This window comes from Pinus tabuliformis, chromosome 9 (genome assembly GCF_031772625.1).
Source record: "Pinus tabuliformis cultivar Carrire ecotype Pingquan chromosome 9, CPIR1, whole genome shotgun sequence".
Lineage (NCBI taxonomy): Eukaryota > Viridiplantae > Streptophyta > Pinopsida > Pinales > Pinaceae > Pinus > Pinus tabuliformis.
Window position 1 is genome coordinate 1,457,627,557 of NC_142307.1, and position 24,163 is coordinate 1,457,651,719.

The 24,163-nt window shown below is 36.5% G+C and overlaps 1 protein-coding gene across 2 annotated transcripts in view; it reads right to left on the bottom strand.

The window, feature by feature from the left end:
* Window positions 1-24,163, bottom strand: part of LOC149154079 (proteasome subunit beta type-7-B-like) — a 78,756-nt gene that overhangs the window by 5,409 nt on the left and 49,184 nt on the right. For both annotated transcript variants that reach the window (XM_089445920.1, XM_089445919.1), the window contains exons 3-6: window positions 17,571-17,712; window positions 17,308-17,404; window positions 17,106-17,175; window positions 16,809-16,913 (exon numbers count right to left, since the gene is read on the bottom strand). In XM_089445920.1, coding sequence (XP_089302046.1) covers window positions 16,809-16,913; window positions 17,106-17,175; window positions 17,308-17,404; window positions 17,571-17,712 — 414 coding nt within the window. The remainder of the gene's footprint in view (window positions 1-16,808; window positions 16,914-17,105; window positions 17,176-17,307; window positions 17,405-17,570; window positions 17,713-24,163) is intronic.

Below are 24,163 nucleotides of genomic sequence, written 5' to 3' on the forward strand. Positions count from 1 at the left end.
GAGAACATGGTAAAACCAGACTAATAATATTTAAATGTTTGTTTACACAAATGTATTTAGTGGCTCTAACGTGCAAAGCAATGCATAACTGGAAACTGTAAGAGTGCACAGATTATGTAATGATGTTAAATGTCATTTTTCTATCCCGCTAGTGAACTTCAGTCGGAAAGAAATAAACATGCAAAAGGTTAGAAATGAATGTAAATGATAAAGTGATCATGCCCTCCAAAAAGGTAAAAACAGAGTATATATATTTCATAATTCCATAATCAGTTGTTAAAAAATTGCTCAACATTGCATACTCTCAAAGAAGGCAGATTTCAGATATCATAATAGCAGTAACACAAATATCAATATAAGCAAAATATTTTAAGCACATAAGATTCTATTCAAAGAAGCATTTTGAAACAATTTAAAAGGTTATCTAAATAAAGAACATAGATGAATTTTAGCAAACTCAAGACCATTCAGGCCATCCCTGGGGCAGTACAAACACAATAGCAGAAATCCTTTTCAATCTTTCTTAGGATCTTTCATGTCCTTAGTTGGTAGAATTGTTGACACTAGAAGGGCAATCACGTTGCTTTGGATGCTCTTATATGTGGTGGTGGCCATCTTATCAGGCCAATCTAGCACCTCCCACTAGAATGGTCTGCAGGCACAAATGTCAGAGGAAATCCAACTGATATCACCATCAGTCAACTGTGGCATAAATGCGGTTTTCAAGGCATCTCATGCAGGATGTGAAATGAGGATGCACTTTTGGGTTCTTCAGTTTGTCGACATGATTTCAGCCCTTTTGGAAGGGTCATTCAATGTTATATTTGCTGCTTCTATGTTACTAGACACATATGTTACCAGAAACACCACCCCAGTGTTGGAAAAACGTTTCAGTATTTCAGAAACATTTCCTTGTAAGACGACCAGATAGAAGAACAGGGAATGAAGTATTCACAATACGCATAAGGGAACCAATCCATTGCCTATACACAAAAGGATGTACCAAATCTGAGTTCACATCAGCATATAACTTCAGGTTAGGAACCATCCCTATTTATCTCTTATAGAATAAGAGAGGACTAGGGTTTACAAAAATAGAACCATCACTACAGTGCAGTTAAGTTAGAAAGAATCCCTACATGAAACCCCTTGGTTCTAGAAAAAAGCACCTAGGATAAATCTGGTCATGTTCCTAATTGAATAAGAGCACTTAACTAGAGATAAGAAACGTGCCTAAACGACGACAGAAAATCACATTATAAATAAAGAAAGAAAAGCTGATCCTAAACTGGCAAATACTTCTAAGAAAGACATGCGAAATGTGGTGCATGCATGTGCCTCACACACAGGCTGCCTATTGAACTAAAGCTGCATCTTCATTAACTGTGCTCTCCTCACACAAAGCAATCAAAGCTGCACAGACTTCAAGACTGGAAATTGGATCTGCTAGAGATCGCCGCACCACCAAAGAAGACACACACAGAGCAAATAGGTAAACTACCAGATATGTTACCTGAGTCCAACCCAGATATCTAACAAAACCCAGCAATTCAGCAAGCCACTCATGATTCAGGAGACTGAACATTGTAGCAGTATTCCAACATGGAATTTTGAAGTCAGCCACCAACTCAATGGCAGCAAATTTTATAGAAAACTTTTCTTCCTTTCTTCTCTTTTCTTATATTCTACAAATAGTGTTGGATAGTACTCTGGTTTATAATTTATTTCCTTTTGCTGCAATGGAAGAATAGATGTTTACCTTAATGCTTTCACTCAAGTTATGACTGCATCGATGCTTTCTCTTGCTCTATTTCTTAACTTTTTTGCACAGCTTTGTGAACTCTGAGAGATGAGTCAACAGCAACTTTTTGCTATTCTGTTGTACACTTGCATAAACCACTTTAGAAAGCTCGCCCCATCCCCCCCTATGTTGTTAGGCATTTGGCTAGCTCCATGCCAACCGGGCCCAGTTCAAAGTCCCTTGAATGATATGCACTCGCCCACACCATAGTTTTCAAACTCAGATTGAGTTGACTCAGATTCAATCAACTCAGCCGAGTGAACCTCTGCTGATATCGACTTGGCCTATGAATCGACTAGGTTGACCACTTCGTTACCAAACTGGCCGAGTGAATGTTTGACTCAGCTGATTCGATACCAAATCAGTACAACTCGGCTGAGTCCGTCATTACTCGAGCAAGTCAATCCCTGGGCCCCTTGACTCGCCCAGTTTCGAACCAAACTGGTACAATTCACCTGAGTGGCCCGTAGATGATTAAATCAATTTAAATTTTTTTTAAAAAGGCCTTAACCTAATTTCAAGCATCATAAGCCCTTAAAAAAACCTATAAAGAGAGTGCCCCCACCTTCCCCCCCCCACCCCCGCCCCCAACACAATTTGTCTCATACCTTTCTCATTGAGCATTTGGCGTTTTGGAGCAATATCGAAGAGCATATATCCCATCCAGGTATATTGTATGTTAAATGATAAATATGTCCATGTTTTCCTCATTAAAATTCATATCTGAAATCAATATTTAAAGTTTTGTACTTTTGGCATTCTACTAGTTTGAATTTCAAGTTTGAACTTTGAAGTTTAAACTTTGAAGTGTGAACTTTGTTGTCGCCTAAAATGTACACCTAAATGTGGGAAAAGTTCCCAACCGCACAAGGTATAGTTTTTATTGCGCAACGCTCAAAGGAGGGGCTGTCACCTATTCCCTACTCACTCCGTTTAATCTCTCTCCTAGGCAAGCTAAGGGGGGTAGTCCCTAAAGGATGGAAAATGAAGTAAAACTTGTTGAATCAACAAGTCTAGGAGATCTAAAGGCAAGGCAATTATTATTAATTAGAGAAAGTGTAAGTATTTATGAGCAATGTATACGAGGAAGATTCGATTAAGATTACGACAAACAAGATGTATAAAATGATAGAATAGTGCCTTAAAACAATGCTCAAATATGAATCAAGATACTTGCAAATAGATGGATCATTCAAGTTGCAATAACAACAATGCTGCAAGACAAAGTTAGTACAAGACATTATAGCAACTGGAAATATGAGCAATGAAATTTAAATGCAACTTGCAAGAAAAGATAACTTGTACTTCAAAGAAAGATGTTCAAAAATGATATAGCATTCAAGATACAATAAGCATGAAATTGACAAGTACCAGAATGTAAAGAAAACTTGCAAGTAAACAAATTAGCCCACAATTCTAGTTACAATAACCAAATGAGAATGCAAGATGAATGCAAGATCTAACTATGTGAAATGCAAGAGATCTTGGTTGATTTTAATTGAATGCCTAATCTAGATGAAGGTCCTCTCCTCAATTGTTTTGAAGCAAGTCTTAAACAAGTTTGTAGAAAGAACTATTGGGGAAGGAGGCTAAGGCCTCATTAACGATATCTATCCAGGAGTTCTAACGATCCAAGTCCCTCTGTCCCTACAAGGGTTTGACCACAAGAGAACTACAAGGTCACTTGCTTTAACCATTGAATAAGGGCCAAGTGTTTCAAATTGAATAGGGGAGAAGGTGTTCCTAACTTTCTATTCAACCAAGCTTATGCTTGGAGGTAAATTTTAAAGATGCAAAATCTAACTCTAAAATGAAAGATGCAATGCTTCAAAGAGCTACAATGATTTCAATATGCTTCCAAAATAGATAGATGCCAATATGCTTCTAACCAAGATATAGGTATATGATTTGAGCACAAGATTATTAGCTTATGGCAGTAATTAGCGAAGCAAGAAAAGTTACTCAATGAAACAATAGCAAGAATGACAACTAGGACAAGATGAGTTAACAATAGCTGAAAATGCCTTTAGATATGTTTATTAAGAGAGATCCCCACTTAAAAATGAACTTAAATGGAAGTTATATGATGTAAACACAATTTTAGGATGGCAGATGGGATTGCTAACAGTGATTAGAGAAACTACTTAGATCATAAATAGAAAATGAAACAAGACAGCAAATATTCCAATGCAAATTTGATCAAGTAGCAATTTAGAAAATGCAAGCTATAAATGCAATTAAGATGCAATGCAAGGGTTAGCAGCTAGATCTAAGTTAGCAAGAGAATTAGTAAGTTAGTAGATTCTCTCTCTTAAATAAGGAGAAAATGATGCCTTGGAATAGGATTCCAAGCTCCCTCGAAAGAAAGATTGCTTTTATTAATGAGATTACAATGGGAAAGGCCTTCTAGACAAATGAGAAGGACTCTTCTTCAAGCAGCTTCACAATTGATAGTTCTACAAAATATAGGACCTCCTCAAGATCTAAATGGATCCTCTTCAAGATAGCTCACAAATTCTCCAAATATTTGACCTCAAATGCTTTCAATCTTGCAACAAGACGATGACAATTGAGAAGGCTTTCGGCCTAGAGGAAAATAGCTCTCAAATATGATGAATAGAGGCTTGATATGTCAATGATTATATCCCTGCAAAAAACAAATATCAAACCTTCAAAACACCTTTGCACTAGTGACAAGAATTTGTATACGAGTAGGAGAGAAACAAGATCAAGACCCTCACAGCGAGCTCCAAAAATTGATTCAATTAGAATTAAATGTTAAGGGAATTTTATTATGGTTTCAAAAGCTTGAAGCCTTAATGAATTATGAAAACAAATGAAGCCACCATTAGACCCTTAAGGCCTCTCGCTCTAGGTGAAAAAAGATAAGCTTCTAGATTCATGCCTAGAGAGAACTAGGCCTCCAACAAGGCTTTCTCGGCCCTGTCAAGAAAACAAAGGTTAGATCCGCTAATTTTATGCCAATAGGATGGATAAACCCTCTTGAAATTGATAAGGAAAAAAAATTCAATGATCAGATAACAATTGATGCAATAAAAATCCAAGCTTCTAATAGGCTCAAAAGCCCTAGCGACCAAGCTTCAAAAAAAAATTACAAGTAAACCAAGGCAAATCAATAAAATTCGTCCCCACAAACCAATGAAAATCACTTCCAAATAATTCGGTCTTAACTGCAAAATGAGCAAGGGTTAGAAAAATTTAAAATTTGTGATCCCAAATCCTTGCGGCTATAGTAAAAATTTCACAAATGGATCAATGCAACCAATAGCAATTTTTTGCAAAATTTAACGTTCAAACCCTCCACAACATTCCTTAGATCCTTTTGTAAATGCAAGAGTCAGTGGAATGGTAGTGGATCCAAAACAAAATTGTTTCAAAACCCTTGCGGATATATCAAACGCCTTCAAAAAAAAATTAAAATCCCAAATCAAATATTATATGTGTGGAACAAGAGTTTCGAGACCACAAGGCCCGCACCTTCCTTGAAGTAATGGTCCTAAAGCCTGCAAAACAAATTCTGTTAGAGAAAAAAGCCTTAAAAAAATTGTGTGAATAGCCTATGCCCCAAATTGTTTTCCAAAAAAAAAAAAATGTTTCGAACGCAGAGACAGTCGTATATGCTTGCAGCTAAGGAGTAGCAAGAAATAGGTATGCGACTTAACAAAATAAACTCTTTTAAGGCCTCCAAGCCCTGGCCTTCTAGGCTTGGAGGCTGATCTTCCCTTCAAAATCGATCAAGCCTTGATACTTAATGGGATCAAGCCTGCAAACAATATATTCAAATAGATCTTATCCCAAGATTGATACCTATTGTCGCCCAGATTGTATAGGCACTGCGACAACCCTTCAGGGCAGGGGTTGTCACTCTGATCCCCGCCCACTCTGTTCTCGCTCTCTCCCAACAACAGACTATGGGGGTAGCCCTATGGAAATGAGGTGAAGGAAAAACAATTTGGGAACCAACTTGCTTGGGAGACACGGATGAGTGGCCTAGCTACTCGGTGGAATTTTAGCAAGATTAATGATTAGATTAGATTTCAAGTATGAGACCAGTGCCTTATGGAGTCACAATTCTTGCTTATTTAAATTGAAACCAAGTAACCAGATGGACACCCGCTGCTTAATATGATAGACTATCCTATATGATGTGCAAATCCTAGAATCTATGTGTGATGCAATGATCTTGGTTATTTTTAATTATATGCCTAGTCTAAGTAGAACCTCTTCCTTAACTGTTTTGAGAAACAATCCTCAGAGTAAGTTGTGAAATGGAAGCCAACGGGAAGCAGGCAGTGGCCTGATTAACGATACCTCCCCTTGTGTTCCACCCACCCAGTGCCTCCGGCGCTGCAGAGACTGTGGCTCTAACGACTACAAGGTCACTATGTTAACCACTAAGAAGAGATGAATCCCTCGAGCTAATTGGAAAAATGTTGCCCTAAGAGTCTATCAACCTAGCTTATGCTAGGAGGTATGTTCTTAATGCAGTCTAGATCCTAGAATGCTTATGCAAAATAGAATGAGTGAACGTATCTTGAGTTAAGATTGGTTTATGTTATTTAAGTATTTAGTGTGAATTATCTTATAGCAAGACTACTTAACAATGATTAATTAACAATCTTAAGACAAGACAGGTGTTTAAAGATACAAGTGTCAATATTCAACAATATTCCACAAAATGCTTAGAAAAATGCCAAATGACCAAAAAACTTAAGATGTCAAAGGCTTAAGATAAACAACCATGATTATCGATAGCTCCCCCTGTGTTCCACCCACCTAGTGCCTCCGGCTTTGCAGAGATTGTGGCTCTGAGGAATGCAAGGTCACTATGTTAACCACTAAGAAGAGTTGAATCCCTCAAGCTAATTGGAAAAGGGTTGCCCTAAGAGTCTATCAACTTAGCTTATGCTAGGAGGTAAGTTCTTAATGCAATTTAGATCCTAGAATGCTTATGCAAAATAGATTGAGTGAACTTATCTTGAGTTAAGATTGGTTTATGTTAATTAAGTACTTAGTGTGAATTATCTTATAGCAAGAGTACTTAACAATGATTAATTAACAATCTTAAGACAAGACATGGTGTTTAAAGATACAAGTGCCAATATTCAACAATATTCCACAAAATGCTTAGAAAATTTCCAAATGACCAATGAAACTTAAGATGCCAAATGCTTAAGATAAACAACCAAGATATCAAAGTCTCTTAAGATTATGATCTTTTAGAGCAATTATCCAATGATTTCTTAACAATGCCACAATTAAATGTCAAATACAATAATGCCAATTAGATTCCAAGTGTTAAAGCAACTTATACCAATCACAAGATCAGAGATTTAGAGCTTAAGTGTAGGAGTGTTTTTAGTGCAAAATTCAGAATTTTTTGTAAACTTAGAATGAGACAAGCAAGTGTTAGATCTCAATAATCAAATCAGCAGTAACTTCAAAAAATTTCAGCACTTTATTAGACTTGTGACAGCAGTAATAAAATCACTTTAACTCAAGAGACAACAAGCCTATAGCAGTTAGATTTGATTACTAAAGAGCCCAACAATTTCCAAAGTGAAAAATTGAATTTTAGCTCACTTTAAGATGCAGTATTCAGCCATATATCAGATCTGAAATAAGTTATTACAGCAGTAACAACCTAACGATGCCACAACCATGCCCAGTATGCCCAAAAATAGTAAAAATTCACCGAACTTGAAAAAGAAATTAGTATTCTTTAGATGTGTGATTCAGAAAATTGCAGATCTGATTCAGTGAATTATGCAGGAAATTACAGCAAGCAAAAATCTAGATCTAGGCTAGATCTAAGATGCCCAAGTGGCTAAAATTCATGAAAATTTAGATTTTGCAATTTTGAGTGATTTTGACCAAGTTATATGTGATTTTAGAGCCTAATTATCACTGTTATCATTGCTGTAATAAAACAGAGGCAAAATGAGGGTTTAAAGATCAAACCCTAGGCCCAAGGCCTTGAAGATGAACTTGCCCAAGTAGTCCAAAATTTCTCCAATGATTTTGCACCTAAAAACACAAGGTTTTGAGCAAATTTCTCCTACAAAACCACCAAGGAATCAATCTTGAAAATTTTAGAGAAGAACAAGGGTGAGCTAGGGCAAAATAGGCCAAGGAAGGCCAACGCTAGGCCTACCAAGGCTAGCATTGGGGGCTAAGGAGGCAAGGATGACAAATTAGGGGCCAAAGAGGAAGGAAAAGGCCAAAAGAGGCAACATTGGAGGGAGAGAGGCACCAAAGGCTCGACGTTGGATAGGAGAGATTGAGGCCTCTAAGGCTTATGACCTGCTCTGAAGGGCCGAAATATGTTGACGTAGGGGGCTATTAGGTTGACGCCAGGCTAGCGGAGGCTAGATCTGGGCCAGGGAAGCCTGAAAAGTGAAACCCTTGATTCAGGGAACAAAAAAGAATCTCTTCTAGATCTGAATTTTGCTACAAAATCTTCAATGGGTAGCCCTGCAAAAAATTCTAGAGACTAGATCTTACCCTTAATGGCCTAGATCTAGCTCTACTTCAGCTTGATCTCTTGATTCAACCTCCAAAAATGAAAATAAAACATCCAAACCCCAAATATATACATAATCTCTTAAAACCCCAAAACCCAAGTTAGCAAAAATTATTTTAAAAATTACAAAATATACAAGGGTTTTGAAAATTAAAATTTTTGAGAAATAAATTTTTTATGCCTTATTTGACCCTTGATCTACCCTCCTAGGCCCCTCTTCCCTCAACATTGGCCTTCCTTGGCCTAGCGTTGGCTTTTCTTGACCTTTTCTGCCCTAAATTGCCCTAAACCCTCTGAAATTTCCAAGACTGATATCTTGGTGTTTTTGCAGGTATTTGGTCTTCAAAAGTTTGATTCTCATGTGGCATCTTCATCCTAAAATTTTGGGACACTTGGGCAAGTACATCTATAAGACCTTAGGCCTAGGGTTTGACCTCTAAACCCTTACTTTCTCTTTTTTTATTACAACAGTCAAAATAGTGATAATTAGGCCCTAAAATCACATGCAAATTGGTCAAAATTGTTTAAAATTGTTAAATATTGATTTTCCTAGATTTTGGCCATTTGGGCACCTTAGATCTAGCCTAGATCTGATTTTCTGTAGCCTAGATCTAATTTTCTGCTTGCTGGAATTTACTGCATAACTGAAAATATCAGATCTGAAATTTCTAAATCATTCACTTAAAGAGGGTCAAAAAACTTGATTTTTTCAGTTTCAGTGAAATTTTCCCTTTTTTTGGCATATTGGGCATTGTTTCTAACATCATTGGTTTGTTGATCTGTGGTGTATTTACTGCTGCAATAAATAGATCAGATCTGGAATATCTCTGAAAAATACATCTTAAAAGGGCTAACACATCTAATTTTTGAGTTAGCTAAGTTTACTTGGCAGGTGGGTTATTTTTTGTGATACTGGGCAGGCATATGCATTGTGGAAGTGACTAACATTGTGTTTTCCTTGTGAGTTTATATGCTACAAAGTTTGTAATTCACATTTAATAAGCTCACTCTCTAAGCACATTTCAAATCTTTGGTTTAATTTACATAAATTACTCCTAAGTCTCTCTAACCCCAATTGGTATTGAAATAACTTGCTTCATTTGTGCATCTAATTGGTGGTGATCTAAATTGCATCTAAGTGTTCTTAACTCGAAAATTGGTAAATCATATTGTGTTGAAGAACATTGGCTAAGAACACTTATTGTCTTTTGTGGATAATGGTCATTGGCTTATCATACTGAATCATTGGTTAATTGTTGCTCTATTGTTTATAAATTGTGGATCTATATTTTTGAGCAATCGCATCTTGTGGATATCTTTATTTCTAGTTAGCACTACTGAAATCTCATACTTATCTTTTGGTTGAGATTACCTGTTCTAAGCATTATGAAGTACTTAACATCATAACTACAGTAAAATATAACTAAGTACTTAAAGAAACACTTAAGTAATCTCACCTAAAAGTCTCACTCATAATCTCTTGCACAAGCATCCTAGTTCTATATTGCATTAAAATTTACATTCTAATATAGGCTAAGTTGATAGAGATCTATGGCAACCCTTTTCCAATTAGCTTGAAAGATTCGATTCTTCTTAGTGTTTAACACAATGACCTTGCAGTCGTCAGAGCCACAATCTCTGTAACGCGGAGGCGCTGAGTGGGTGGAACACAGGGGGAGGTATCATTAATCAAGCCATTGTTTGCTTCCCGTTGGCTTCCATTTCACAACCTACTCTGAAGACTGTTTCTCAAAACAGTTAGGGGAGAGGTTCTATTTAGACTAGGCATATAACTAAAAATAACCAAGATCATTGCATCACACATAGATCCTAGGATTTGCACATCATATAGGTTAGCCAATCATTTAAGCAGCGGGTGTCCATCCAGTTACTTGGTTTCAATTTACAATAAGCAAGAATTGTGACTCCATAAGGCACTGGTCTCATACTCGAAAATCTAATCTAATCAATAATCTTGCTCAAATTCAACCAAGTGGCTAGGCCACTCATCCGTGTCTCCCGGGCGAGTCAGTTCCCAACTTATCTTCCTTCGCCTCATTTCATAGGGACTACCCCCCATAGCTTGTTGTTGGGAGACAGCTAGAATAGAGTGGACGAGAATCAGAGTGATAGCCCCCGTCTTGAGCAATTGTCGCGGTGCCTTACAATCTGGGTGACAACAATACCCTTATTCAAATCTGCAAAGAAACACCAAAGATACCAGCAATATATACAAAAATGGATGAAATATATATAATGTTAGAGTGAAATATATATACAGCCCCCCTCTTGAGCAATTGTCGCGGTGCCTATACAATCTAGAAGACAACAATACCCTTATTCAAATTTGCAAAGAAACACCAAAGAAACCAGCAATATATACAAAAATGGATGAAATATATATAAGAGTGAAATATATATACAAATTCCGAAATGATAAGCTCTTATAACAAATCTATTCATTAAAGCTCTAAATTAAGTTTAAAAAAAATTAAGATAGATAAATTCGATCTAGAAACAATGGCAAGAAACTCCCTTTTATTTGAATGATTGGCCTTTAGAAGACCCACTATGGGTTCTCAGTTGTTATGTACCAAGTAGATGGATGGTTCAAGCAAGAACCTCCCCAAATGCCAGGCTCGATTACTTAAGTTGATTCAAACAAGAATTTCCCCAAGCCCTCGATATCTGATCACAAAAATTTTCTACACAACTTTGAAGGATTTTGTTAGATTCATAGGGATTGGGTGGCACAAAGAGAAGGAGCTCTAGTGGTTCAAACAAGAACCCAACAGATCTACCCAATCAGCGATGTTTCCCCAATCGAAATAGAGGTAGCAAACAAGCAACCAATAAATCCATATGGCTAATGAGTATAATGATTTTAAAACAATAATATAAATTAAACGCATATTTCATAAAATATTACCATAACAAGCTGAAAAGAACACCATAGCTTTTACCCCGAAGACTTTTGATTTTATTAATCAGAGAAAATATTACAGACCTTCCAAAGCCATTTACACCATCCAAAGATGTTTACAATGAGGAGCCTTAGGCTCAGTTTATATAAAATGAGAGATCTAGACCCCCCTCCAAGTGGGAAACGACTAGGTCCAATGAAGTCCACAAATTTGACTTGATCCTAGAGAATAACAACTAGTTGAAGCTTGATCCATGCCAAAATTTAATGTTGACCCTTGATCTGGAAGAAGAAATTCGAATTTGTTGAAGAAGGCTTTGATCCCAATCCAAAAAAAAACATTTTTTCTCCTTGAAAAATCCCCCTTCAATTAAACAGCATGGTCCAATAGTTCGACGTTTCTTAAAAATCATTTTTTTCCTTTGACAGAGGGCCTAAAAAATATTTTCCAATTTCTTTCCTCAAAATTCCCTCATTCAATTTAACCACCTAGACCCAAAAATTTGATTTTTCGGGAGAATTTCTTTTTGGTCCAAGGATAATTTTTGTGGGATTTTGCTGCTTTGGAAATGAGTCCTTCAAATTTAATCTTCCTCAGAAAGGTTTTTTTTTCCAAAAATTCGTTTTTCCACTTGGAAAGAATTTTATTCTCTCATTTTTTATATTTTGACCATTTTCCAACTAATTTTTTGCCATTTTTTGCCGGAAAAATAAAATAAAAATAATTTGAGGGGATAGACATGATTTCAACCCTCAAAAAGTGTCTGAATAGAAAGTTGAGGTGTAGAGGTTCTAATTATGAGTACTTTACCCCCTCAACTTCTATATTAAATTTTACAATTTACATCAAAATAATTATTAAAATCCCGACCAGTGGGAAATTTTAATAATTAAAATTAAACAATTAGACTTTACCAAATTCTGCGAAACTCAAAACATGATCTAGTATGATAATTTACAGACTCTATACACTAGGACTCACCTAAGACATCACCATCGAGCCCCACCCTAGCTTTGGGGTATGTTTGGGAGAAAAACTCTGCTAATTATTTGATGTTTAGGAAAAACATAAATAATTAGTTGAGGTTAAAAAACTCCCTAGAGTGAAACTCTTTGCTGAAAATCTTAAGCTTACCTAGGTGTTTTACATGGCTTTATAGACATACTAGAATCATTTTTACAATGGTCACACAAGGCTGCAGAATTTGGATTACAATCTTGACAAAATTGTTGAAAGATAATGATGATCGTTGGATCTCTGGCGACTTGAAAATGATGGAATGCTTTGAAAAAAATGTATGCTGCTATAGGGTAGTTGACACAGAGCGGTCAACAAACTTCACCTATTAAGGATTTAAGATGGGATTTGCTTCTTGCAATCACGCATATTTGAATTCACGTATCAAAATCTCACCAGGGCTACCACCCCAAGTGTCAAAGATCCTACATGAATCCATGTTGATCTGATTGACGAGTAGATTTATTGCAAATATTGCAAGAAATGCATATGAGGGGAGGGTGCAATTTGTAGGTTGAAAGAGCACCTGGCTAGTACAAGAGGCCAAGTTGCCCCATGCATGGCCCCATTAAAGGAGATTGGACAGATTAGATTGGAATTGCAAAATCAGCTTGCAAAATTTGAAGAAAACAAAGTTAGGCAAAAGGAGATGGTTGTAGCATGTTTTTCACTCTAAAGCTAGAGCCAATTTAGAGCATCATTGATTATGTATTTTGTTGCTAATATATATTGCATGTGCTATTTTGAAACTTTTGATATATTCACCTTTACATGATATATGTATGTCCTATCAGCAGACTTTGCATATTTTGTCTCTAATGGTTTGAAATCATGGCTTGGAATCTTTAAAATATATGTTGTTATTAAAATCTAAACATTTTATGCATTTTTTAGTAAACCGAATCATTGGAATCAAATAAGTCCGAGCCAATCCAAGTCCAAGTTGACCATTGACTAATTATGAATCTGAGTTGAAGTTTTAAAACATTCGTTTACACCAACATGTTAACTAGGGACACCATCTACAATGTGGTAATGCATTCCTTGGGTTTCTACACAATGTTTCCCTTGGGAAAAAAAAATATTTTTTTTTAAATGCAAACCCGTCTTCTTACAAATGGCAAAGCCTAGAAAGACATTCAACCCACCCTCATACACTTGAGTGAAGGATAGGATTTGCCAGCACCTTTCCAAAATCATTACAATAATCTATTAGAAAGCTACATCAACAAGATTCAATATAATCAATAGCCACATCCAGCAAAACACCACACAAGGAGCATGCCCACTAAGATTTCTATTTAGGACATTGTCACAACTATTCCAAGTTGCCACCAGACCATAGCCTAGTTATATATATATATATGATTTGTACTTTGGACATTGTCACAACTATTCCAAGTTCCCACCAAACCACAGCCTAGTTTTATATATATATATAGAAAAAAAGAGAGAGAGAAACCAAAGCAAACTTCACCGGGACACTTGAAGAATGTTGTGTGTGTGTGTGTGTGTGAATTGGGATTATCCTAGGTGGTTGGGAGAAAGGAATGGAATCCTCCCCACCAAGGTTCAATTCCCACCAGTGACATGACAGATGTTGACAATATAGGTATATCCCTCATATGGAATGTACAGCATTGTACCTGTGAAAAAAAAAAAAATATATATATATATATATATAGTATTCAAAACCGAAACCGGTGACCAGACCGATCCACCTATAAAACAAGGTTTCAAATCAGAACCGGTCAAATGGGATTGGTCAGATCTCAATGAACTGATATTTAAAAGTACATAAAAAAATTAATTTTTAATGAAAAACTATTTTTAAGATTTAAAACCATTTCCACACCAATAGAGACAAAATATGCAAAGTTTGCTCATCTATATACCATGTAAAGGTGAATATATCAAAAAGGCACCGATTGCAATACATATCAGCAACAAAATACATAATCAATGAAGCTCTAAATGGCCTCTAGAGTCCAAAAACAATACTACAAGCGATGGGGCCACTAGCCTACTACAAGTCTACATATCGATGATCAACATGATCACTCCTCATCATGATCAAACTCGTCACCACTACTATACATGGGATCATTAACATGAGCTACATAAATAATCTGGCTCAGAGTTTGAGGAGTCCTAAAACTCCTTTGCAACCTCAGTAGTAGTGGTAGTAGTAGACTGTAGCACCAAAACTAGACATCAAAACTACAAATCATTGATCAACATGATCACTCATGAAACTCATCACTGATTCAACGCTACTAGAAATGGAATCATCAACAAGAGATACATAAACAGCATCTAGCTCAAAGTCTTTACACTTGAATTGCTCAACCTTTTAATATGATAAAAATTGAAAATGTATAACATGCCTAACCAATGATTTTGGTTTGAGTGAAGGGTTCATCTCCTCAACCTTACAGTGAAGGGCACATTTTTGTTAAGGCCATGGCAGAGGAGTTCATCAATCAATACCACCATCATCAAGGTACTTAAAGGGCTCCATGCTCTTGATCAAATGCCAATCTCATACCCTCATGCATGACAAAATCAAATGGAAACATTGCAAACCTCCAAACCATGAAATCCTAAGGATGAACCACATTAGTTGGTTCGAAACGTCAACCAAATCCTAATGATGTGATTAATCCGAAAGACATTTATCTACAATATGGATCACAAAAGTCTCAGATCTACCATTAGGTCTGCTGAATTTTGAGGGAAATCTAAAATTCTAGTTTTTCCATATGAAATCCAATAAGGTTGAAACCACTCCCAAACATCTTGAGTAATTTCATGGTAATGTTAAAAATTTAAATAAAATGATGAAAACAAAAGATAAGGGAAATGTCACTTTTACTTTAAGAATTTAACATTACCATTGATTGCCAATGTTGCTAGAGTTGAGATGTGTGAGGCAAATGAGAGGGGAGGCATGCTTTTCTTGGGGGGGCTGTTTTTAGAGGGAAACAACCCCAAGATTCCATCAAAGCCGCTTCAAAACTCACAAACCCGCATTCTCTGGGGTCTGCAGCCGACCTACAATAAACCGACGAGTTTATGATGGAACCAGCCGGTTCCGTCATAAACCGACCGATTTATGCCTGGTCAGCCCAAAAACCCGGGGGGGTCTGCTCAAATAACCCGGTTTTTCAACCGATTTGGTGGCCTGGGCTAATGAACCAGCTGGTTTTGAATAGTATGAGAGAGAGAGAGAGAGAGAGATAGAGACCAAAGCAAACCTCATCATGAAACCCAAAGAATATTTCCCACTTTCTTGGATGGCATCCCTAGTAAACCCATTGAGATAAACTAGTGCACCTCACTTAGGGGGGATTTGAAACCAGCCACATGCCAGCATGGAACTAGCCAAATGCCCAACAACATTGGCAACCAGTTGAGTAAACCTTTGGGCATATATATATGTGTGTGTGTGTGTGTGTGTCACCAAATTAACCATGAACCAACGAAAGAGTAAATTCAAATCTATAACAATTAAATTCCACATCACCCTCAAACTCAGAAATGCAGACTGCTACAAAAACCACAGATTTGCATCTTAGAAGGGAGGAAGGAACCATTTTATAAGTTAATAATAGAGTTTTGTTTTATCTGGCATGTTTCTAAAAATATCTTTTGGAGGCTCTGTCAGATTGACATTTGTGGCAGGCCAAAAACAGAACCTCAGTTGATCCTCTAGTGTTTCCAAACTAGAAGCAGATCCTGAGCAGAATCTCTGGTATTTAATACCAGAAACGGATCCCCAGAGGATCTGGATCTAGATTTGCAGAAAACACTGATCCCAGATCCTCCATAGGTAGATCTAGTAACATAATCTTAGAAATATGAATTAACGTGGATGCTAAAATAGTAGGTGAAGCTTTCTACAGGCCATTCATATATATATATAGAGTTAAATTAATTTGTCTTGAGCTGAATGAAATTCAACCTTGAATTAGTGTTCCTGTGCTTTGGAAATGTCTGTCACATATATATATATATATATATATAACAGAAAAGTAATTCAACGTTCAATGTATAACAGGAACAGTAATTCAAAATTCAATGTCATTCAGCTCAAAATAAAAGAATTTAACTATAGTAAACAAACCATAAACGTAAAAAGCTTAGTCATGCCTTCTCTGTACCTTGATTACCCATAAGACGGATCCAGTAAAATAAATTTATAAATATTCCTTAATATATAAATGATAAAATAGTAAGTGAAGCTTTCTACGGGTGATTCATAGCTCATACCTATATATAACAATCATTCCCAATGTGCAGGCACAGGAATTAAACATTCGATGTCAGTCAGCCCAAAACAAAAGTATTGAGCTGCTGTAAACTAAAGAAAAATGCAATAAGTTTCAGAACTTAAATTTATGCCTTCTTTGTATTTTGATTCAAATTTCAAAAATAGCCATAGCAACAAGAATGTCAGAACCTGTTGTAGCAAATTGAGCTGCAGTAACTAAAAATAAACAGACTAAGTTTTAGAACTTACTGTCATGCCTTCTTTGTATCTTGATTCAAACATAGCCATAGCAGCAAGAGAACCGGAACCCATTGTAGCAAAAGGTAAAGTGTCAGTTGATCCGTGGGGATAAATCTGCATCATAAGCATAGCACCCTATGAGAAGTATGTCATCTATCTGCTCACTCATCAAAAAAATAAAAGAACACGAGAAGCATAGCACTCTATGAGAAGTATGTCATCAATCTGCTCACAGTTATGATAAAACAGAACATGATATGCAATGGCAAGACCCCATACGTCCAAAATTCTGTATAAGCCACTTACTGTATGCAAATGTGGTCCTGTACAATCCACACCACCAAGTACCAGGGCTGCACTCACATGGCCTTGGTAACTGCTCAAAGAGGGAAGTACAGAAAACAATTAATGTTTTCTACCAAGAAAAGACAACTCCATACAAAGTTCAAATGCAAAATATCAAAGGAAAATATCAGTTCATACACATGCCACAAAGGTAGAAATATACCTGTAAAGATGAGATTTGAGAAGGGTAAGAGCAGTGACAACCCTCGATTCTCGACCAGTTGCATAGCGGTGCAATTCTAGTTGGGAGCTAACCATATCTATCACCAAACAGAAGAGCATTAAATACTTCATGATAATATAATGAATGATTTCAGAGAAAACAAAAGATTAATCATTTTAAAACTAAAAATTTCTGGCAATTCCAGCTCTGCCCATTAACTTAGTGATACACTATAAAGAACTATAGAACTATGGAAAGAGAACCTGTCACTGCTTCTGTATCAGCAGCAGTTCCAGCTCCACAGCAGTATATGTTTGGTGCCATATAATGTATTTTTTCACAGTTCTTATCACATACAATTGGACCTTCTGTTGCACGAGTGTCTGCTCCAAGAATGACTCCATCCTAAATTTTTAAAAATATAGTTCTAATTAATATATAATCTAGAACCGAGGCTCTCAAATAAGAATAGCAAAACATCGTTACCACTGAAAAACAAATTCAGCATATATCATATCATTTGAAGCAACTCCATTGCACAGTTATTTGACAAAACAATCTCCACATTTTACATGATGTTTAAAATGTTCCCAGGCATTTAGTATGTGGAAGTTTTGGCACTTTGTACCCTTCTAAATCATTTCCCCACGCCTAGTTGTTCCATTCCAACAGGTCAATAATACTGACACCACATTTATCTCTTAGAGACCCTCAAGAGATTGCAGCACAGACTACAAAACTTCGAAGACTGAAATATTTGAGAATTGGTCTGAAATGGTTAGTTGGCATTCTTGCCATGTTCCTATGTTGAAAGCACATTCTTAGGACATCCTGGTGGTAATAATTGGTTGATAATTTAAGCAATAACATTAGATAGAATTAGATAAGAGGCTCCCCTTTCAGAAAGGATGTTTTGATCATAAGATTTGAACATCAAGACAGGTTTCTCTTTAATTTGAAATCAGAAATGCCAATGGGGACCTTCACATTTTGAAAGGAAAGAAATGCATTCTTCCTCGAGTATAAGTTTTGTCAAATATCACCAGAAAATATAACAACAGCCTTGTTGGAATGGCCAAAACGAACAAAATAGGTGTCAATGGCTTAATATCTGCAACTCTATGCAGGAAACAAAATAAAAATATTAATATTAAGAAACTTATATAGCCAGAAAGGCCTACACTCTGTGAAAGCAAAAATCCAATGGCCGTGATTGCCAAAGTGGACCTTTCGAAGGCATTAAACGGTCAGCTGGCTCTACCTTCGCATCATATTTATTTGGGTTTCAGCTTTACTTTATGGTTTAGGTAATGGCATGCACCAGCTTGGTCAGTTTTGCAATTTTAATCAACAGGTCAGCTTCACCCTTCTCCAAATCCTAAAGAGGCATCTGGCAAGGAAGCCCACGCTTACCTTTGTTTTTCCTCTTAGTAGCTGTTGACCACTACCTGTCAACTACCCTATAGCAGTACACTTTTTCGCAAAGGGATTACGTCATGTTCGAACATTCAGATTATCCTAGATTCATCGTCAGTTTGTGAAAATTGTAAACCCATTCTGCATAATTTTAATGTAAATGATGTTTGTACGACCATATATGTATGTAACAACCTAGGTAAGCCTATTATTTTGGCGACAAATTTCATCCTAGGAGGTTTTTCGTCTCACTGATTTTTGTGTTTCTAAACATGGATAATCGGCCGTGTTTTTCCCTCCAGCCTCACCCCAAAGCTAGGATGGAATTTAACGTCAAGGTCTTAAGTGAGTCCTAGTGTTTTAGTAGAGTTTTTTTTAAAGTGATTGGGAATAATTTAAGCTAATTAGTTAAATTATTTTATTACAAATCACTTGATCTACTAGATCATATTGAGTCACAGAATTGGGTAATATATTGAGGGTCTATAACGAACGGGCATTCCCCCTTTGAGGGTTGAAATTGTAATATCTTAATGTAAAAAATATTTTGATGCATGGCCCCTCATATTTAGACACCATGGCTAAAACATTAAAAGTTGGAAATATTATTAACCCTCTCAAGTATCAATTAATTAAATTTTTTGGCAAAAAAAAATTAAAATCCTAAGCCAGAAATTTAATTAATTACAGTCAAAATTAAAAGTCTTAGAGAAATTGTCCGCCTAGGGTAGCTCAAGTGGCAATGGTCGTGGAATAAAGTCTCATCGAACCGGAGATCTTGGGTTCGAATCTTGTACTACCCTCCCCCCATTGCGGGGTGAATAATGGACATGTAAAATCGAAAATGAGTGAGTCCTACCAAGCTTAACAAAAAAAATGTCCTAAAGAAATTAAATTCTCCAAGTGGAAAAATTCGTGGGTATTAAAAAAAATTAATTTTTGGAAGTCCCCCAACAAGGGAATATTGGAAATTTCAAGAAAAATTGGACCCTTGGGCCTTAATGGTTAAAACTTAAAACAGTTAATTTTGGGGGGAAATTAACTCAAATAATTATTTTTGAGCTAATAAAAAATGAATTTTATAAGAAATTTGAAAATTCCTCAAAAATAAAGATTTTTGACGGTGGAGATTAAAAGATGATCAAATATTTATCAACGGTCGAAATTATTTTGACGAGGATCAAGCCAACTAGCCGTTATTTTCCACTTAGAGGATTTATCTATAAATTAGAAGTCATTTGTTTCTAAAGAGACACAGAAAATTTTGTAAAAACAACTCTGAGGCAAGCTCTGTTGGTTGTAATATTTTTTGATCAATAATGCAAATGACATTGGGGTTTATTCATGGTGGTCTTACTCTTTTGCTTCTTGTGGTAAATTTTGAATCATGTTCTTAATGCTCTATTGAATAATGTTTTATGAGTTAATATTTCTTTAGCCAGTTGATTGGATTAACTATTTGCACAGGTATCTTGCATTAGTTTGTGAGTTTAGAAAGGCATTCTAACTTAATTGATCTAGAAGGCATCTCTAGATCTTGAGGGTTATGGTGTCTATCTAGCCCCTATTGATCTAATAACTTGATCTTAAGTGTGTAGAGATCATATGGCAGATAAATAAATGCCCCCACAAACTCACTCAATGTCGACAATGACAATGGCAGATTTCCAAAAAAAATTGGTTGACGCAGAGCATAAGATAAATAACAACAAGGATGAGGTCAATAAAAGATTAGATGATTTCCAGATCAAGCTTAAGGGGCAAGTTGATGATATCAAAAGTCTTCAAGATACGACAAATCAAATAGAAATAAAGATGGAGCATCAACGTGTCCAATCAGAGGTGGATCACAAAGAGACCTTAACATTTCTGAAACTTCTGTGTAAAAAGATGAATTATACACCCACACAACTAATACAAGAAGATGAAGAAAATCAAGAGCACAACTCATCAGATTCAACGAAATCAACAGACTCTCAAGAAAAAGTTGAATCCCCAAAAAAATCAGCACACCCCACCAAGAAATGAGTAATGCGACTCTTACAAACAAGCAACTCTGGGATACCTTTACCAATCAACACCCCTTTTTCGCTCAACCATTAGCGACATACCAGCGAAGGGCAAAAGTCGAGATGCCTAAATTCAATGGAAACGAAAAAAACAATGTTGCATAGATAAATAACGCAGAAGAATACTTTGAGATATATGACATCAATGGTGATGACGAAAAGCTCAGGCACACATCCATGAAAATGGAAGGGGAAGCATATAATTGGTATATGTGGTGGAAAAAGACAACACACGTCATTAGTTAGAGAAAATTTAAGGATGCATTCTTTAAAAGATTCCAAGGTGTAAAGGAAGAAGAGTTCTTTTCGAAACTCATCAAATTACGAAAAAAAGGAAGTGTGGACGAATACACTCAAGAATGGGAGACCTTAGTAACACAAGTACTTGGGTTATCAGAATCTCGTCTAATTCAATCATATGTCTCGAGACTCAAAACCCATTTACAAGTAGAACTTGAGATGCATGACATTTCATCAATAGAAGTAGCAAGATGAAAAGCAAAAACAGCCGAAAGGAAATTCGAACAAATATTTTGGTCAAAATCGGAGAAAACATATTCAAAACAAAGAATACCCCAGTATGTGGACTCAAATAATACAAGATATGTTCCACCACATCGCCGTGAAGATGAAAAATCTAATGTGGAAATGCAAAGGATAAAAGAGGGTAAATGCAAACGCTGTGGTGAGAAGTGGGACCCCAAACATAGATGTGCTAAAGGAAAAGAACCAAATAAGCTATATAATTGTGAAGCAACCAATGATTCAAACAGTGAAGATTCTGACATAGAAGAAATAGAAGATGGCCCAGAATTCTCACCAGAATTAGATGACGGAAGTATTCCGCAAGTGTCACTATCAGCTATGACAGGTATATCACAACCTCAGACCTTAAAGTTAAAAGGACACATAAAGAAGAAAAACGTAGTGGTTCTCATCGACTCTGGTAGCACACACAATTTTTTAGATGCAAGCATGGCAAAGAGACTCAATATTTTTTCATTTCCCTTACCAAACATGAAAGTGATGGTAGCTAACGGTAAGAAGATTGAAAAGGTGGGGAAATACCCTAAGGTCAAATTGCAGATTCAAGACTTTAATTTAGAGTCTGCGTTCTTCACGGTACCGTTAGGAGGAGTAGATGTAATCTTAGGTATCCAATGGCTACGAACTTTAGGTTCTTATGCCGCCAACCATCAAATAAAATTTATAAAATTCAAATGGGGAGGTCAGAAGTACAAATTACACGGATTCCAAGCACCAGAGAATCAAATTGTATCATCATCTCAAATGATGAAGATGAGTCGAAAAGGAGCACCCGCTTATGTAGTACAATGTCACCAATTAGAAATGTTATCTGCAAATATGACCAGTGAAGAGTCACCAGAGATACAAGATCTAATTCAGAAGCATGAAAAAGTATTTCAAGACCTACCTATGAAAATGCCACCTAATAGGGAAATTGAGCATACAATAGAAGTCAAGGCAGGGTCAGATCTCGTCAACATCAAGCCATACCGATATCCACATCACCAAAAAACGAAAATTGAGAGATTAATCCAAGACCTTTTAAAGTGTGGGACCTTGATCATCTTGGAATATCTGATCAAGTGGAAGGACTTACCCGAAGAAGACACTTCTTGGGAGAATGAATCATTTTGTCAACAACATCCGTCGTTACGTATGCTTTGAGGACAAAGCATTCTTTCGAGAGGAAGGCAATGTTATGTAAAAAATTAGTTAGTATTTAATTTTAGGTTTATTATTTAATTTTAGGTTAATTAGACGAAAGGGCACGATCATAAGATCATGCCCTTTCCCCAAAGGGTGCCCATGGCGATATATAAGCCAAGAACCCCCACTGTAAACAATCATCTTCAGTCAATTAATCATTAATACATATTTATATATATATATTTTTCTGCGTATCAAGAAGTTTTCACTTCATAGCCCCCAACCTAAGTCGTTGTCGCAGTGCCTATACAATCTAAGCGATAACAATAGCCAAGGGGTTAAGCAAGGCACTCAGGGCTGCTTCAACAAATGGCTCTTTAAAAGGTATTTTAAATGGCAGTTCCTGCTCTGTTTCAGATTTACTTTCATTGATGACATCCTTATTTTGTGACGGTTTAAAACCTATGGTGGACATACTAAAGAAATCCTAGATTTATTCTACAAAACTACAGGTATGATATCAAATTTTCCAGGTCTCTGGTCATTAGTTGGTGCCTGAGAAGAATTATATTGCCCATATCCTTCCTTTCATGACCTCTGCCAAAAACGAAAGGTTTAGGTATTTGTGTTTCCACCTTAAGGAAAACTTATATCTCAAGGGAGACTGCCAGTGGTTCATAAGACAAGATGGGGAAAAATGAACACCTCGTCCAACAGATGGCTCTCAGACTTGGCCTAGTCCTGGTCAAGCCAATCCTTCTAGGCAATATTAGTAAATTGGATGTCTCTTGCTTGGACACTGAAAGGGATCCTTGACAAAAGCCAACAAATTTATTACCATTTTATCTAGATAGTTGACTAGGAGAAGAAGGGAATGGTTTTGGTCTCCTGCAAAAAGCTAAACATCCCAAACAGCGAAGGGTGATAGGGACTAAAAAAACCTATTTCTTTTCTCCAAAGCTTTAGCAGCCAAGAATGTTTGGAGGCACATTCAGGTACAAGGCCTTTGGGCGCAAACTATAAAAGCTAAGTATCTTGGCCCCCTCTCCATTGAAAATTGGATTGGATCCCCAAATAAAAAAAGTCCAGAGTTATTCTATCATTTGGAAGGCTACAATCACAGCGTTCCCTTTAATTGGGAATTCGTTAAATTGAAAGTCAAGAACGGGGGACAAGGTCCAAGTTGGACTTGATCATTGGATTGGAAGCAAAGGCATGCACAGACTATCCATACCTTTCATCCATGACATCATACCAAAAGGATTCTACACCCTTCGACATATCAAAAGGGGTCAAGCTATAAATTCCAAACAACAATGGCTTTTCTTGGAGAGGCTTGGACCTAAATGACGACCAAGTTTGCCAAAGTAGAGCGCAGAGCAAGATTGTGAAGAGCATCGGGAGCCTTGTTGATTGGATTAGAGAAGGAAGTGTTTTGCTTGTCTAAGTGCTAAGACTAGCCAAAGAACACAGAAGACTGCCACTTTAGCATAATATTAATTTATTTAACTATTTCCTAAAGTTATACTTGGGAAAAAAATAAAAGTTCCGAAGTTAACTTGTGATTTAATCTTGGTCATTTAACACAATTTAATCTCAGTCATTGAGAGATTAGGGTTGAGGTCGAGATTATAAGAGGAGATAGAGCGGGTTGGTGACAAGCCAGTTGAGCACAAGCAAGTGTGAGAACGTAGTGA